The 16,157-nt window shown below is 45.1% G+C and overlaps 1 protein-coding gene across 4 annotated transcripts; it reads right to left on the bottom strand.

Moving 5' to 3' along the window:
• Positions 1-1,885: 1,885 nt before the first annotated feature.
• On the bottom strand, positions 1,886-14,936 carry FKBP1A (FKBP prolyl isomerase 1A). Of its 4 annotated transcripts, none has more exons than XM_040331829.1 (5): positions 14,798-14,936; positions 11,201-11,248; positions 5,683-5,795; positions 3,216-3,368; positions 1,886-2,457 (listed from the first exon to the last, which is right to left on the bottom strand). In XM_040331829.1, the coding sequence occupies exons 1-4, from the start codon at positions 14,832-14,834 to the stop codon at positions 3,240-3,242; spliced, it is 327 nt and encodes a 108-aa protein (XP_040187763.1). In that variant the 5' UTR covers positions 14,835-14,936; the 3' UTR covers positions 1,886-2,457; positions 3,216-3,239. The 4 variants fall into 4 exon arrangements, with proteins under 4 accessions (XP_040187763.1, XP_040187762.1, XP_040187764.1 ...); XM_040331828.1 differs by having other exon boundaries at positions 1,886-2,413; positions 3,207-3,368; XM_040331830.1 differs by having other exon boundaries at positions 3,207-3,368.
• Between the last annotated feature and the right edge of the window lie 1,221 nt (positions 14,937-16,157).

The following is a 16,157-nucleotide window of genomic DNA, read 5'->3' on the forward strand; positions in this document are numbered from 1 at the left end:
TAGTGTATACAATATTCAGGAGTAGAGGTCGACCGATATGGGTTTTTCTCTGGCCGATACCGATGCCGATATTTCAAAATCGGGGCGGCCGATGGCCGATATTTTAGGCCGATTTTTGCGGCCGATATTTTAGGCCGATTTTTTTTTTCTTTCCCCATTATTTTAGAAAACCTAGGTTGGGGAGGAGGTTATTGTTTAGGGTGGAAAGGTGGAGTGCAGCCTATCAGTGTCCATCAGTGCCCACCAATGCAGCTCACCAGTGTAGCCTATCAGTGTCCATCAGTGCCACCTCATTAGTGTCCACCAGTTCAGCCTGTCAGTGCAACCTCATCAGTGCCTACCAGTTCAGCCCATTAGTGTCCATCAGTACCACCTCATTAGTGCCCACCAGTGCAGCCCATCAGTGCCACCTCATAATTATTAAAAAAGAAAACAAATACAATCTTAGTCATTTTAAGGAGGGGGGTACAGAGAGGTGGTTGTGGAGGAGGGAGGTACAGAGAGGTGGTTGCGGAGGAGGGAGGTACAGAGAGGTGGTTGTGGCGGAGGGAGGTACAGAGGTGGCTGTAAAGCTACCTCTCTGTACCCCCTCCTCTACAGCCACCTCTCTGTACCCGCCTCCTCCACAGCCACCTCTCTCTGTACCCGCCTCCTCCACAGCCATGTGTTGTGGAGAGGGATGGGTGGGGATGCATTGTGCCCCTTAACTTAAAATAAGGGTCACGCTGATGGGCACATTTTATGTTAAGGGAAACTCTGATGGGCACAACAAAACGTGCTCCTTAACATAAAATTTGCCCATCAGAGTGCCCCTTAACATGCAATATGCCCATCAGCGAACACATTAAAAATATACCCATCAGCGTGCCCCTTAACATAAAAGTTTTGTTGTGCCCATCAGAGTGCCCCTTGACATAAAATTTGCCCATCACAGTGTCCCTTAATAACATAAAATGTGCCCATGAGCACATTTATTGTTATTAAGGGACACTCTGTAAGGCAAATTTTATGTTAAGGGGCACTCTGATGGGTATATTTTTAATGTGTATGCTGATGGGCATATTTTATGTTAAGGGGCAATCTGATGGGCACAACAAAATGTGTCCATCAGTGTGCCTCTTAAAACAATATGCTCATCAGTGCGCACATTAAAAATATACCCATCAGAGTGCCCCTTAACATAAAAAAGTGCCCATCAGCGTGACCTTGCCCAGCAGTGTTAGTGTTGACAAAAAATAAATGCCCATAGTGATCTACATCAATGAACGAATATGCCACATACCTAGCTCGAATGCAGGGGATGCTGCAAAATAAGAAGCCGGGAAGGAGTAGCAGGGGGCGGGGCGCGCACTGGGCGTCACGCCTCTACTCGCAACGGAGAGCCAGTAGAAGACCCGGGAACCAGGAGCAGCAGGGGGTGGGGCACGCAAGGGTGACGTGAGAGACAGGCGTGGCCCCCTACTCGCAATGTGAGCACGGAGTGGACCGCGAGCTGCAGGGGAAGGACCGTGACGTCACGCCCCTACTCGCCGCCGTACGTAGACTTCCAGGACCTGCGGTGAGTAGCAGAGGCCAATGCGGATGGAGGATTCATGGCGGGGGCGGGGGCACTGGTGACTGGTCAGTACATGACTGGAAGGCAAGGGACCTCAAGGCCTGGATATTGTAGCGGCGAATCGGCCGATTTTTTCACGATAATCGGCCGATGCCGATTTCACAAAAACGGCCAAATATCGGCCGATATATCGGCCGACCGATATATCGGTCGACCTCTATTCAGGAGTCGCTGACAGGAGTTTTTATCCTTATAAAAATATCTTGGGACTTTTTTTCCTACATTAACAGATGCAGTATTTGAAGCACACACAATCATGAGCAACACACATTTACCAAGTTACAGATCATTTATTGTGATTTCAGAGCACAGACACAAGACCTTCCAGTAGAGAAAAGCTGTTTAATGTGGACAGTGTGCGGTTGGGGCTGCATGCGGTGCAGACAAGACAGGACCCTGCCACGTGAGGGGAGGAAAGCAGGAGCTGCAGGACACTGGAATTGGGCTTGGCAAGCTCTGTAGCGCACAGACAGGCAGCTCTGGAATGGTTCACAGTGCCGGTCCTCTATCCCTACGCAGGCGGCATCAAAATAACGGAAAGAACCACCACCATCCTTGACAGCGCTGGGATGAGGCCGGCTCCACAGAGTGACTGTCCAGCCACAGCTTTAACTGTTTCATAAAAACATCCAGTGAAAAATTTGCTCGGTAACTTCAGCCAGGAGAAGGAGGACACGACTTGTGGTAAGAAGGCAGTTTGTGGAAGGAGGGGAGAGGGTCAAGCTGTGTCCACGCTGCTGTGATCCGCACTCTGCCCACAACGCAGGGTAATCATTGCGGGCAGACCGCTCCCGACACCTGGAAGGAGACAGATGGCAAAAAGCCGAGAGAAAACAGTCAGCCTGGAAGAGAGAAAGAGAGAAAGGTATTTTGTATAGATAAGTGAAGGGTGGCAGGTATAATAGGAAGTCTTGGAAAAAATATAGCAGGGAGCAAAGGAAAATAAAACATGGAGATATCATGCAACACAATATCAACACAATTATGGTGAATGTGTTATCAGGTTAAAAAAATAAGGATGGGGATGGGGTAGTATTACAGAAAGGAGAAAAAAAAAAAAGGCATAAGTTCAGCCAATGAAAGAAAAGGCACACAAAACATGGAGGAAGACTTCGTAAGATAGAAAGAGGAACAGGTGAGATAGCAGAAACAAAGTCACATCATGAAGAGATAGCAGAAAAAGGGGAAACAATGACAGAAGTGTTGCCAGGAAGAAACAGAGCTCGGGGTGTAGACATTCAGGAAAGGAGAATAGTGATAGAGGAACATTAGAATGGGGGAGGCCTTGTGAATGTAAATCAGACAGAAAAAAAAAAAAAAAAAAAAAAAAAAAAAAAAAAGAAAAAGAATGAGAAAATTCATTTAAAAGGTGCAGAGGCACTGATATGTAATAATTTTTCTCAGGCAGGCACAAGCTGAACAAAATATTAGTCAAAGACGATGGAGTCAGAGTTAATATGGATGAGACGTCATGCAGTTGAGAGATGAGATCCAGGAAAGGCAATGAAGCAGCAAACAAAGGATGGCTTATTCAGAGACTGCAAAGAATGAACATGCAGACCAATCACAAGGAGGAAAGGTCTCTCCGCACCTCACATACCCACACTCTAGTCCAGAGTGTCCCTCACTCCATACGCAGCAGCTCCACTTCAAAAATGAGCGTTGAGTTAGGAGGAATGACGCCTGGATGTCCTGTGAGGCCGTACGCAAAGTCTGGGGTACAGATGAGACGCGCCCTTTCCCCCACACTCATCTGTAAATGAAAAAATAAATAAAAAACATATAGACTAACCAATGCAGGCAGCGCCCTGTTCAATGACCCGTGTTCCCAAACACCCCACCATACCTGCACAATATACCATATCCTGCTCTCAATACACACCTAAATTAAGCATTCCCTGCATTAAGGGAGAAGAGTCCAAAAAGCTCTAATCTCACACTTTAAGCATGTTAAAAAGCAACACATGATAATTAGCGAATTAACCTACAGATATCACAAGAATAAAAGCACTTTACAAGCTGTAACCTGTGCTGTGTGGCAATTGCTTTGATAAGTTGAAAAAAAATTCAAATCGTATTAAAACCCTTTATCATATACATTATATATAAAAAAACACCCACACACATTTATTATTTTGACCAATTATTATCTCCCTGGTGCAGCAATTCCGTCCAAATCCTTGTCGGGAAGCATGCACAAAATCTTTCCCTGATGGCTACAGCAGACTGCACATGTAATGAAAAAATAATAAAATATGGTGGTCCCCATGTAAAAGAATAGGATTACAAACTATTAATATACACATATGTAACTACATAGAGTAAAAGTATGTAAACTTCCTAACCATTACCTTCTGTGCTGCCTCCGGCATTATAGGGAAAAACTGCGTCCGTCTCTACATCTCCTACGCCAGGGATATGCAATTAGCGGTCCTCCATCTGTTGCAAAACTACAAGTCCCATCATGCCTCTACCTCTGTGTGTCATGCTTGTGGCTGTCAGTCTTGCTATGCCTCATGGGACTTGTAGTTCGGCAACAGCTGGAGGTCTGCCAATTGCATAACCATTGTCTTATCTTGTCGACTGTTTGATAGAGAATTTCATTATGCTGCCACCTTGTGACCACTGTTAGCATTACTTGCAATTTTCTATGTTCTTCTTCCCTTTATTGTGATGCAATTTTCTCTTCCTCCTGTGTGGGTTTCTGTATCCCCCTCCCTACAAGTCACACATGGATGCTAGAAAAAGGCGAATATTCCCTTTGACCTCTTTGAAGGAGGAGTTCCGCCTGCCCCTTTCAAAAATGAAAAAAAGTCAGCACATTACACATTACTGTAGCTGCTGACTTAAAAGTAGTTGTAAACCCTTACAGACCACTTTTACCTACAGGTAAGCCTAGATTAAGGCTTACCTGTAGGTGCTTGATATATCTCCTAAACCACTACGGTTTAGGAAATATTTGCAAAAAGAGACAGGCACCGATGTCTACCACGCAGGCGCACTGAGCGTGCCGTTTCTAATGTCGATCGTGCCGTGACTAGCAGCACCGGCCAGTCACAGCGCTGGAGCCGCGATACCCAGAAGTCACGCCGGGAGAGATGGCGGTGATGGAAGAGGGGACGAGGACCACTGCGGGGGCTTCGATCTCAGGTAAGTAATTCATAATGAGCTAGTATGTTATGCCTTTTTCTTGCAGAAGGTTCACTTTCTCTTTAAAGCAGTGTTTCACCCTAAAAAACAACTTTATAGCATCTCATTCAGCATAGTAGCACGAGCTACAGTATGCCTTTATATTTTTTTTGGCGCCGTACTCACTGTTTAATCGCGTAGTAAAATTTCAGACTCCCCGCGGGGAATGGGCGTTCCTATTCAGAGGGCTCGTGATTGACGGCCGGCTATGGCGTGTCACGAAAATAGCCGGAGTAGGTCTCGGCTCTTCCCGGCGATATACGCCGCCTGCGCACAGACATCGGAGCTGACTGCGCAGGCGCCGTGAAGAGCAAACACCTATTTCCGTGAAGCGTGACGCGCCATAGCCGGCAATCACAAGCCCTCGGAATAGGAACGCCCATTCCCCTGAAACTTTACTACGCGATTACACAGGGAGTACGGCGCCAAAAAAATATATAAAGGCATACTGTAGCTCACGCTACTATGCTGAATGAGATGCTACAAGAAAAAAAACATTTTTTTAGGGAGAACCCCCGCTTTAACATTAGGACATTTACCTGTCCTGGAGTCCAGCAATGTCGGCACCGCAGCCATCGGGTGTTGCTGCCGCCATTGCCGGTAAGGGAACCTGGCAGTGAATCCTTTCGGCTTGACGGCCGGGTCCCTACTACTACTCACTGGCCCAGCAGAAGGGAAGGGAGCCGAGCTGACGTAATTCGCAGCTATCCTTCCTCCCAGAAGTGGGGACAGGTTACCTGTAATAAAATAAAAACAGGCACCCGCTCCCTCCCCAATACATACCGAGTAGCAGCTATCAAATAACCCCAAATTCTGGAAAATGCAGCCTATCACTTTACCAGGAATTCCTGTGAAGAACGTGGTAATTAAACATTTACCTGTGCAACACCTTCATCCCAGCCACGGATCACCTCCTTCCGTCCAATGACGAAGCAGAAAGGCTTATTTCTGTCCCGGGAAGAGTCAAACTTCTTGCCATTCTCCAAATAACCTATAGACGAATGGTAAAGCATGACAATTATACACAGAAAATTAAAGAATAAATGGTATCACCTTAAGAGCAAGAACAGAAACTGCAGCTTGTTACTAAAAAAAGGTCCTATTCAGTGATTAGAGAGGACCCCCAAGTGTGCACATAATTTAACCACTTACTGCAAGATCAGGTACCCGTACGCCATTTTGAGGAAGCAGTTGTAGCGTGGTGATGCCTGCAGCTATAGGCATCACCCCGGTACTGAATGTTTTTTAAGAGAGGACAGTCAGCTTTTCATGCCAATAAGCCGCTCGGCCATTATCACAAGCAGCAGGAGGAGACATCCCTCACCCCCTCCCACCGGGAGACCCGAGCAAACAGTCGGCCGGAAAAGAGAACATAGCCGCAATCGGCTTTGATCGGGTCTAGAGATAGAGATAGATATAAATAATCACACACTTTTTAGCGCAGCGGTCTTACAAGCGTAATTTTTGGGGAACAAAAATACACCGACTTACAAAATAAACAGTTAAAGCCCAGTCATACAGGGGCAGCACGACTTTGGGGGGCGACTCGGCAAGGCGACCTGAAGGCGACTTGCAAAATGACTTCTGTATAGAAGTCAATGCAAGTCGCCCCCAAAATCGTACAAGAACCTTTTTCTAAGTCGGAGCGACTTGCGTCTCTCCTATTAGAACAGTTCTATTGAACAGAGCGGGACGCAACTTGTCGGCTGTCACCCCCGACGAGTCGCCCCTGTGTGAATGGGCTCTAAAGTTAGCCCAATTACTCTATTTATTGGCGTATAACACTCACTTTTTTATCCTGAAAATAGAGGGTAAACTCTGCCTGTGTGTTATACGCAGGGGGCTGTGGAAAGTTTTTTTTCCCCTGAAACTCTCCTGTTAAAGTTAGGGTGCGTGTTATACGCCTGTGTGCGTTAGACACGGTACAAAAAAAAATAAAAAATATGGAACAACTTTAGTTTTTTTGGGATTCAGTAAAGTATTTTTTCTCAAAAAACTGCAACGCCATTTTATTTTCTAGGGTCTCTGCTAAAAAAAAATTATATATTTTTTTACTTCTTTTTTGGAAAAGCCTGGTCTTGAAGTGGTTAAAAAGGACAAGTCCTCTTAAAATGAGAAAGGCTCCAGCCAAAACGTGTTACCACCATAGATAAAGCACTGCTGTTAGTGCCAAATAAAGATTTACCAATATTTAGCTCATTACTTTACAATTGTGTGATAGAGCTTGGGTGTGTCTACATTACTAATTTAAAATAAATACTTTTACAGGGTGACGCTGAGAGGGCTTCATTCTAAGGTGAGCATTTCATAATATGCTAGTATGTGATGCATACTAGCACATTATGCCAGGGTTTGACAAATTTGCTTGGAATCTAGGAGCCAGCTAAAAAAGTTAGGAGCCAGAAAACGCGCCCCGTCCCGACGAGCTTGCACGCAGAAGCGAACACATACGTGAGCAGCGCCGGCATATGTAAACGGTGTTCAAACCACACATGTGAGGTATCGCCGCGATTGGTAGAGCGAGAGCAATAATTCTAGCCCTAGACCTCCTCTGTAACTCAAAACATGCAACCTGTAGATTTTTTTAAACGGCGCCTATGAAGATTTTAAAGGGTAAAAGTTTGTCGGCATTCCACGAGCGGACGCAATTTTGAAGCGTGACATGTTGGGTATCAATTTACTCGGTGTAACATTCTCTTTCATAATATTTAAAAAAATGGGGATAACTTTACTGTTGTCTTATTTTGTAACGAAAAAAAAAAAAAAAAAAAAAAAAAGAGTAATTTTTTCCCAAAAAAGTGCGCTTGTAAGACCGCTGCGCAAATACGGCGTGACAGAAAGTATTGCAACGATCGCCATTTTATTCTCTAGGGTGTTAGGATAAAAAATATATATAATGTTTGGGGGTTCTAATTAGAGGGAAGAAGATGGCAGTGAAAATAGTGAAAAATTACATTAGAATTGCTGTTTAACTTGTAATGCTTAACTTGTAATACCAACGGCCATTTTTTTTTGCCCACCTTCCAAGCCAAGTCGCCAGGACACTATTTCTAGTCGCCATGGCGACCGGGATTTGTCTAGCCCTGCATTATGCCTGTGTCTTGCAGTTTTTTTTTAGGCTTACAACCGCTTTAAAATCTATACTCATTCATGCCAGACAGTACAGCTCCTAGCTCCAACCTGCTACAGGTACAAGAAATTGAGCTCCTATACACTCGTGCCATTTATCAGCTCCCCTCAGCCTTTCACAGAACAGAAGTTGTTGTTCTGTGAATGAGCAAAGGGAGAGAAGGGGCAGGTAGACAACACCAGCGCTCTCGTGTATGGGAATCTCATTGCGCCAAAACTACAGCAAGAGCTGAAAGTATAGATTCTGAACAGCAGAGCCGATCCTGACAGAACGTACACACCAGAGGTAACCTTTGTTTATATGACAAAGAAAACTCCAGGCAAAGGGATTTTACATTTCTAAGTGAAGCTGCAATTTTAGGAGGACCAACCCATTTATCTGTTTTCTTTCTCCCCTAAATAACAAAAGCTCAATGCAAAGATCTAAACTTTTACTCCATTTATTTTGCCATAAAAATAAAGTTTCCAATCAGACAGAAAACTGAAAAAAAAAAAAAAAAAAAAAAAAGGGTTCCACCATCCACACAAGCTTGGTTGATGGAGAAATTCTCCCCGCTCTGCCATTGTATTTTGGCAGCAGGACTCATTCGCTGTCAGAATACGTTGATCAGCGGCTGCAAAGAGTTGATCAACAAAAGGTTTTCCAACATTTTTGATCTCCAGATCAAATTCTGTTGAAAAGGAATGGCCATACATAGATCGAAATGTTCACGGGCCTTGCTGAACCTTCCCCATTTTTTTATCCATCTAGGGCCAGCTTAATTCCAGGTGCCTGTGCCTCTTCATGCACCACTGACACAATAATTCCAAAATACATACACTGGCAAAACATTACCAATGGCGTCAGGAGTTAAACTGTATTGAGAAAACAAGGTCCAAAAAAGGCACAAGGGGTGTTTGACTATCAAAGCTCATAGACTGATGGTCTGCTTCAAGCGGGAGCAAACCTTGCTCTGTAATTTGTACCTGCAGGTTAGCCTATAAGACTTACCTGTAGAATGAATGAATGAATGAATGTCTCCTAAACGTTCAATGTTTAGAAGATATTCACCCTGGATGCAACCAGTGACGTCACCGGCGCATGCGCTCTGAAGGTCTGGCATACCGTGCCGGACCAGAGTATTGTGCCAGAACCGAGGATGGCATTGTGGCACCAGTCACTCACAGCCCACAAACCTGGAAGAATGACCAGGGGAAGGTTTTAGCCCTCTCAGCGGTGACGGTGCACCGCTGGAGGGCTTAGTTCTAAGGCAAGTATTTCCTAATGTGTTAGTACGCAACGCATACTAGCACATTATGCCATTGTGTTACAGATGGTTTTTTTTTTTAAACTCTGCCACGGTTTACTATCGCTTTCATGATGCAGTGTCTTTAAAGTGGAGGTTCACCCGGAAATGTTAATTTTTAACATTAGATTGAGGCTCATTTTGTCTAGGGGAATCGGGTAGTTTTTTTAAAATCAAAGCGGTACTTACCGTTTTAGAGATGCATCTTCTCCGCCGCTTCCGGGTATGGGCTGCGGGACTGGGCGTTCCTACTTGATTGACAGGCTTCCGACGGCCGCATCTTATCGCATCACGATTTTCCAAAAGTAGCCGAACGTCGGTGCGCAGGCGCCGTATAGAGCCGCACCGACGTTCGGCTTCTTTCGGCTACTCGTGACGCGATAGATGCGACCGTCGGAAGCCTGTCAATCAAGTAGGAACGCCCAGTCCCAAAGACAATACCCGGAAGCGGCGGAGAAGATGCATCTCTAAAACGGTAAGTACTGCCTAGATTTTAAAAAAAACTACCAGCTTCCCCTAGACAAAATGAGCATCAATCTAGGGTTAAAAAAAAAAAATTCGGGTGAACTCCGCTTTAAGTGATACAATTTGTATAAAAAAATAAAAAAAAAGTAGGTTTCAGCAAGGCAGTCAATGTACAAAAGAAGCCCAACAAGCATAAGATAAGCAGTCAGAGAATCTGGAAAGTTAAACAGTCACAGCAAATCTCTGGTGACAGAAGACAGGAAATCAGCCAGACTCCAGGAAAAAAGAGGCAGCTGGACTTCCTGTGCTGGAAAAAGGGAACAAAAAAAAAAAAAAAAAAGTGTACTAATTCAATCAACTGCCATGGGTGTGTTCCACTGCAGTCTTATATAAAAAAAAAATGTATATATAATCACAGAGCTGCATTTTAAGCTTTCCATTTAAATCAAGAATTGTGATTATCCACAGACTAAAAATGAAGTGCAGAATTAAAAGGCAATGTTTAGTGTTTTTTATTTTTTTTTACATATTTCCTTAAAGTGGAGGTTTCACCTTAAAAAAAATATTCCACCAAAAATCAAAAAAAAAATTAAGTTTTACCCACCCTAAATAGCTGTTGCTATGCGGAAGTGCCAAATCTGCCTCTTCATCCTCCTCGGTGGATTCTCTTCCTCCTACACTGGGTGTCTTCTTGTAAATGGGGCGCGCTGCATTCTGGGAACTGTGTGTCCCCCAGAAAGCAGCCGGCCCATTCACAAATCGCCGCGTTGCTCGCGCATGCGCAGTAGGAAACGGGCAGTGAAGCCGTCCTGCTTCACTGCCTGGTTCCCTTACTGTGGATGGCGGCGCTTGGAGCTCCTAGGATCGGCGGGGGCAGACATCACTGGCGGCTAGGACAGGCAAGTGTCCTTATTAAAAGTCAGCAGCTACAGTGTTAGTAGCTAGCTTTTTTTTGTAATGGAACATCCGCTTGAAAGCCCCTTTCACCCGTTCAGGATAAAACAATAAAAAAAAAAAAAATAATAATAAAAAAAAAAAAAAAAAAAAAAAAAAAAAGACAGTAGGGGGGTGGGTTGTCACTGCCAATTATCAAATAGGGTCTGCTATAGACCACAGCAAACCCCCCCCCCCCCCCCCCCCCCAAAACAAAAAAAAAAGAAGACTGCAGAAAAGAGATAGGGAGGCTCGACCATCGTCTTTTACATGTTTTTTTATTGGATATGTTTTATAGCATAAAGTAAAAAAAAAAAAAAAAAAAAATTGTTTTCATAAAAAAAAAAAAAATGTTTTTGTTTCTAGCGCAAAAACCACAGGAGGTGATCAAATACCACCAAAAGAAAGCTCCATTTGTGGGATAAAAAAACAAAGGACATACATTTTGTGTACACGTGCGACTGTCAGTTTAAGTAACAGTGCCGTATCACAAAAAAAAAATGGCCTAATCTTGGCAGGGGGGGTAAACCTTCTGGGGTTGAAGTGATTAAAAGTGACAAGAATTCAGAACGGCATAACTTACCATCATAATGTACGTAGACTTTCTGACCCTTCTTTGGGAATGTCCGTCCTGAGGAAGAGAAGACAACATAATCAGGGATAGAGAAACCTTCAATACTAAGGTTATCCATACACAGGAGGGAAAGATACAATCAGATTATACAGTCTTATCCCATCATCTACAATCACTATCCAGCTCTTTAAAGTGGAGGTTCACCCTCAAAAAAAAATTCTGACATCACACGGAGTCGCGCCATCCTACCGACAGAATGCCGGCGTTTTTTTTTTTTTCCAGCACATACCTCTTAATCCCGATTTTCACCTCACGGCAATCCCGCGGGAGTGGGCGTTCCCAAGCACTGCTTGTGATTGACAGGCTTCCGAACGGCGCATACTGCGCGTCACAGGTTGCCGAAAAAACCCGAACGTCGGTGTGGCTCTATACGGCGCCTGCGCACCGACGTTCGGGTTCTGTTTTGGCTTTGAGACAGGAAGTGAACCCAGAACAGGAAATCTTTCAATGGGGACACCAGATCTTGGAGTCTCATTTTTGGAGGGACTTCCTGTTTAAGCTAGGAGACGGGACCAGAACAGGAACTGTTTCAATGGGGACACCAGAACGGGGAATCCCTCTCACTCCCAGTTTTGGCTATGAGACAGGAAGTGAACCCAGGTAAAAAAAAAATCTTACAAAGGGGACACCAGATCTGAGATTTCCTCTCAGTACCTGCTTTGGCAAGGAGACAGGAAATGAAGGGAAACCAGAACAGGACATCCTCAAATGGGGACACCAGATCGGGGGTTCCCGTTTTGGCTATAAGAAGGGAAACCAGAAAATAAATTGTTCTAACAGGGACACCAGATTTAGGATTCAGTCACAGTTTTGGCTGCGAGACAAAAAGTGAACCCAGCTAAAGAAATCATCCAATGGGGGACACTAGATCTGGGATTTCCTCACTTTTGGGAGGGATTTCCTCTTGATGCCCATTTTGGTTAGAAGACAGGAAGTGAACCCAGAACAGGAAATCTTTCAATGGGGACACCAGATCTTGGAGTCTCACTTTTAGAGGGATTTCCTCACTTCCTGTATAAGCTACAAGACTGGACCAGAACAGGAACTCTTTCAATGGGGCCACCAGATCTGGGATCCTCTTACATCCAGTTTCGGCTAAAAGACAGGAAATGAACCCAGAAAAGGAATTGCTCCAATGGGGACACTAGATCTGGGATTCCCTCATTTTTGGAGGGATTTCCTGCTCTGGCTATGGGACAGGAAGTGAAACCAGAACAGGAATTCTTCCTATGGGGGCACCAGATTTGGGAGTCGCTATAAGATAGGAAGTGAACTCAGAACAAGAAATCTTTCAATGTGAGAATCCAAGATCTGGTATCCACTTTTGTAGGGACTTCCTGTTTAAGCTAGTAGACGGGACCAGAACAGGAACTCTTTCAATGGGGACACCTGGGATTCCCTCTCACTCCCAGTTTCGGCTATGGGACAAGAAGTGAACCCAGGTAAAGAAATCTTCCAATGTGGATACCAGATCTGGGATTCTCTTACTTCCTGCTTTGGCTATGGGACAGGAAATGAAGGGAAACCAGAAGAGGAAATCTTCCAATGGGGACACCAGATCTGGAATTCTCTTACTTCCTGCTTTGGCTATGGGACAGGAAATGAAGGGAAACCAGAAGAGGAAATCTTCCAATGGGGACACCAGATCTGGAATTCTCTTACTTCCTGCTTTGGCTATGGGACAGGAAATGAAGGGAAACCAGAAGAGGAAATCTTCCAATGGGGACAACAGATCTGGGATTCTCTTACTTCCTGCTTTGGCTATGGGACAGGAAATGAGGGGGAACCAGAACAGTTACTCTTCCAATGGGGACACTAGATCTGGGATTCCCTCAAGGTCTCAGTATTGGCTAGGAGACAGGAAGTGAACCCAGGTAAAGAATTCTTCCAATGGGGACACCAGATCTGGGATTTCCTCATTTTTGGAGGGATTTCCTGCTATGGGACAGGAAGTCTTCCTATGGGGGGACACCAGATTTGGGAGTCGCCATCACTTTTGGCTATAAGATAGGAAGTGAACTCAGAAGAAATCTTTCAATGTGAGAATCCAAGATCTGGTGTCCACTTTTGGAGGGACTTCCTGTTTAAGCTAGTAGACGGGACCAGAACAGGAACTCTTTCAATGGGGACACCTGGGATTCCCTCTCACTCCCAGTTTCGGCTATGGGACAAGAAGTAAACCCAGGTAAAGAAATCTTCCAATGGGGACACCAGATCTGGGATTCTCTTACTTCCTGCTTTGGCTATGGGACAGGAAATGAAGGGAAACCAGAAGAGGAAATCTTCCAATGGGGACACTAGATCTGGGATTCCCTCAAGGTCTCAGTTTCGGCTAGGAGACAGGAAGTGAACCCAGGTAAAGAGTTCTTCCAATGGGGATACCAGATCTGGGATTCTTTTACTTCCTGCTTTGGCTATGGGACAGGAAATGAATGGAAACATCAATGGGGACACCAGATGTGGGAATCTCTCACTCACAGTTTTGTCTATGAGACAGGAAGTGAACCCAGGTAAAGAATTCTTCCAATGGGGACACCAGATCTGGGATTCTCTTACTTGCTGCTTTGACAACAGGACAGAAAATGAATGGAAACCAGAAGAGGAACTCGTCCAATTGGGACACTAGATCTGAAACTCCCTCTAACTCTTTGCATCGGCTAGGAGACAGGAGACAGGAAGTGAACCCAGGTAAAGCATTCTTCCAACGGGGACACCAGATCTGGATTTCTCTTACTTTTTGCTTTGACAATGGGACGGGAAATTAAGGAAAACCAGAACAGGAAGTCTTCCAATGGGGCCACCAGATCTGGGATTCTCTTACTTCCTGCTTTGGCTAAGGGGACAGGAAATTAAGGGAAACAAGAACAGTTACTCGTCCAATAGGGACACCAGATCTGGAATTCCCTCTAACTCTTGGTATCGGCAAGGAGACAGGAAGTGAACCCAGGTAAAGGAATCTTCCAATAGGGACACCAGATCTGGGATTCTTTTACTTCCTCCTTTGGCTATGGGACAGGAAATGAAGGGAAACCAGAACTCGTCCAATGGGGACACTAGATCTGGGATTCCCTCAAGGTCTCTGTATCGGCTAGGAGACAGGAAGTGAACCCATGTAAAGAATTCTTCCAAATGGGGACACCAGATCTGGAATTCTTACGTCCTGCTTTGACAATTGGACAGAAAATGAATGGAAACCAGAAGAGGAAATCTTCCAATGGGGACACCAGATGTGGGATTCTCTCACTCCCAGTTTTGTCTATGGGACAGGAAGTGAAGGAAATCCCCCAATTGGGGACACATAAAATAACAGGGGTTCTTCTAATTCTCACTTAGTGTCTGTAAATGGAAAAAGAAGTCCTTTATTTATTCCCCTTCATAGTGATGTAATGGAAGGAGGACTCCGGGCTGAGGAGAGGCCTTGTGAGGGGGGTTTTCAGTCACAATATGGCGGCGGAGGCGCCCCCTCTCCTCAGCGCCCCTGTCCCTCCACCCCGGACCTGCCACCCGCTCAAACCCCACCCGACACCCTCTCGGCCCCGCTCTCACCGTCCCCGTTGCTGATACTCTCCACCGTCACTCCCATTCCGGCGCACTCTGCTCAGCTGCTTTCTTCACTTCACGAAACAGGCGACGGCCGCGCTGAGGTGAAAACGCCAAAAAAAAAAAAAGAGAAGAAAACGTCTTGACGTCAAGACCCCAGCTCCGGGTCACGTGAGGCCAGGTGCGCTTCTCCCATTGGCCATTTTGCAGGGTGGCGACGTCACGACGTTGGAGGGGCTTCCCCCCCTGCAGCGGACGCTTTGTTCGCCGCGCGCCATCCTGGCTGTTGGCGGGGCCTGCGGCTGAGGGTGGGGTTGCCCGCAGTAAAGATGGCGGCTCCAGGAAGCAGAGGGGAGGGAGTCATGTGATGATTGATGAAGGAGTTCTTTGTTGTGGGGTTGAATAGGGTGGAGCAGCCGGGAGGGGTGATGCGAGTGCACAGGCCTTGCTCTCCTGACCTGCGGGGCCTTGTGACACTTTTTCCATTATTTTTAAATTGTATTTATTATTACTACACAAGATTTTACATTATGATGTTTTATATATATATATATATATATATATATATATATATATAAAATCATAATGTAAAATCTTGTGTAGTAATAATAATACAATTTAAAAATAATGTAAAAAGTAAAATATATATATATACTGTGCAAAATGTAATCATTTTTAGAAATAATAATAATAATAATAAAAAAATCAATGAAAACTTTAATAGGATACAATGTTACATTAACCTCCGGAAGGTTTACGACCACCCCCCCCCCCCTCCCCCATGACCAGACATTTTTTTTTGCGATACAGCATTGCGTTACTTTAACTGACAATTGTGCGGTCGTGCGACTTGTACCCCAAACACAGTTTATATAATTTTTCCCCACAAATAGAGCTACACCACTAAGTGAAAATATCCGAATTGGGCCCAAAGTGTCAATATTTTGTGTGGCCGCCATTATTTTCCAGCAATGCCTGAACCCTCTTGGGCATGGAGTTCACCAGATCTTCAGAGGTTGTCACTGGAGTCCTCTTCCCCTCCTCCATGACGACATCACGGAGCTGGTGGATGTTGGAGACCTTGTGCTCCTCCACCTTCCATTTGAGGATGTCCCACAGATGCTGAATAGGGTTTAGGTTTGGAGACATGCTTGGCCAGTCCACCACCTTTACCCTCAGCTTCTTTAGCCAGGCAGTGGTCATCTTGGAGGTGTGTCTGGGGTCATTATCATGTTGGAATACTGCCCTGCGGTCCAGTCTCTGAAGGGAGGGGATCATGCTCTGCTTCAGTATGTCACAGTACATGTTGGCATTCATGGTTCCCTCAATGATCTGTAGCTCCCCAGTGCCGGCAGCACTCATGCAG

The sequence above is a fragment of the Rana temporaria genome, chromosome 12 (genome assembly GCF_905171775.1).
Source record: "Rana temporaria chromosome 12, aRanTem1.1, whole genome shotgun sequence".
Taxonomy (NCBI): domain Eukaryota; kingdom Metazoa; phylum Chordata; class Amphibia; order Anura; family Ranidae; genus Rana; species Rana temporaria.

Excerpts from the sequence above, each read along its gene's own strand:
- FKBP1A (XM_040331829.1), bottom strand. The coding sequence starts at position 14,834 with ATGGGAGTGACGGTGGAGAGTATCAGCAACGGGGACG. Across the intron at positions 5,796-11,200 it reads AGTCTACGTACATTATGATG|GTTATTTGGAGAATGGCAAG; the intron begins GTAAGTTATGCC and ends ATTCGTCTATAG. Across the intron at positions 3,369-5,682 it reads GGGATGAAGGTGTTGCACAG|ATGAGTGTGGGGGAAAGGGC; the intron begins GTAAATGTTTAA and ends TTTCATTTACAG.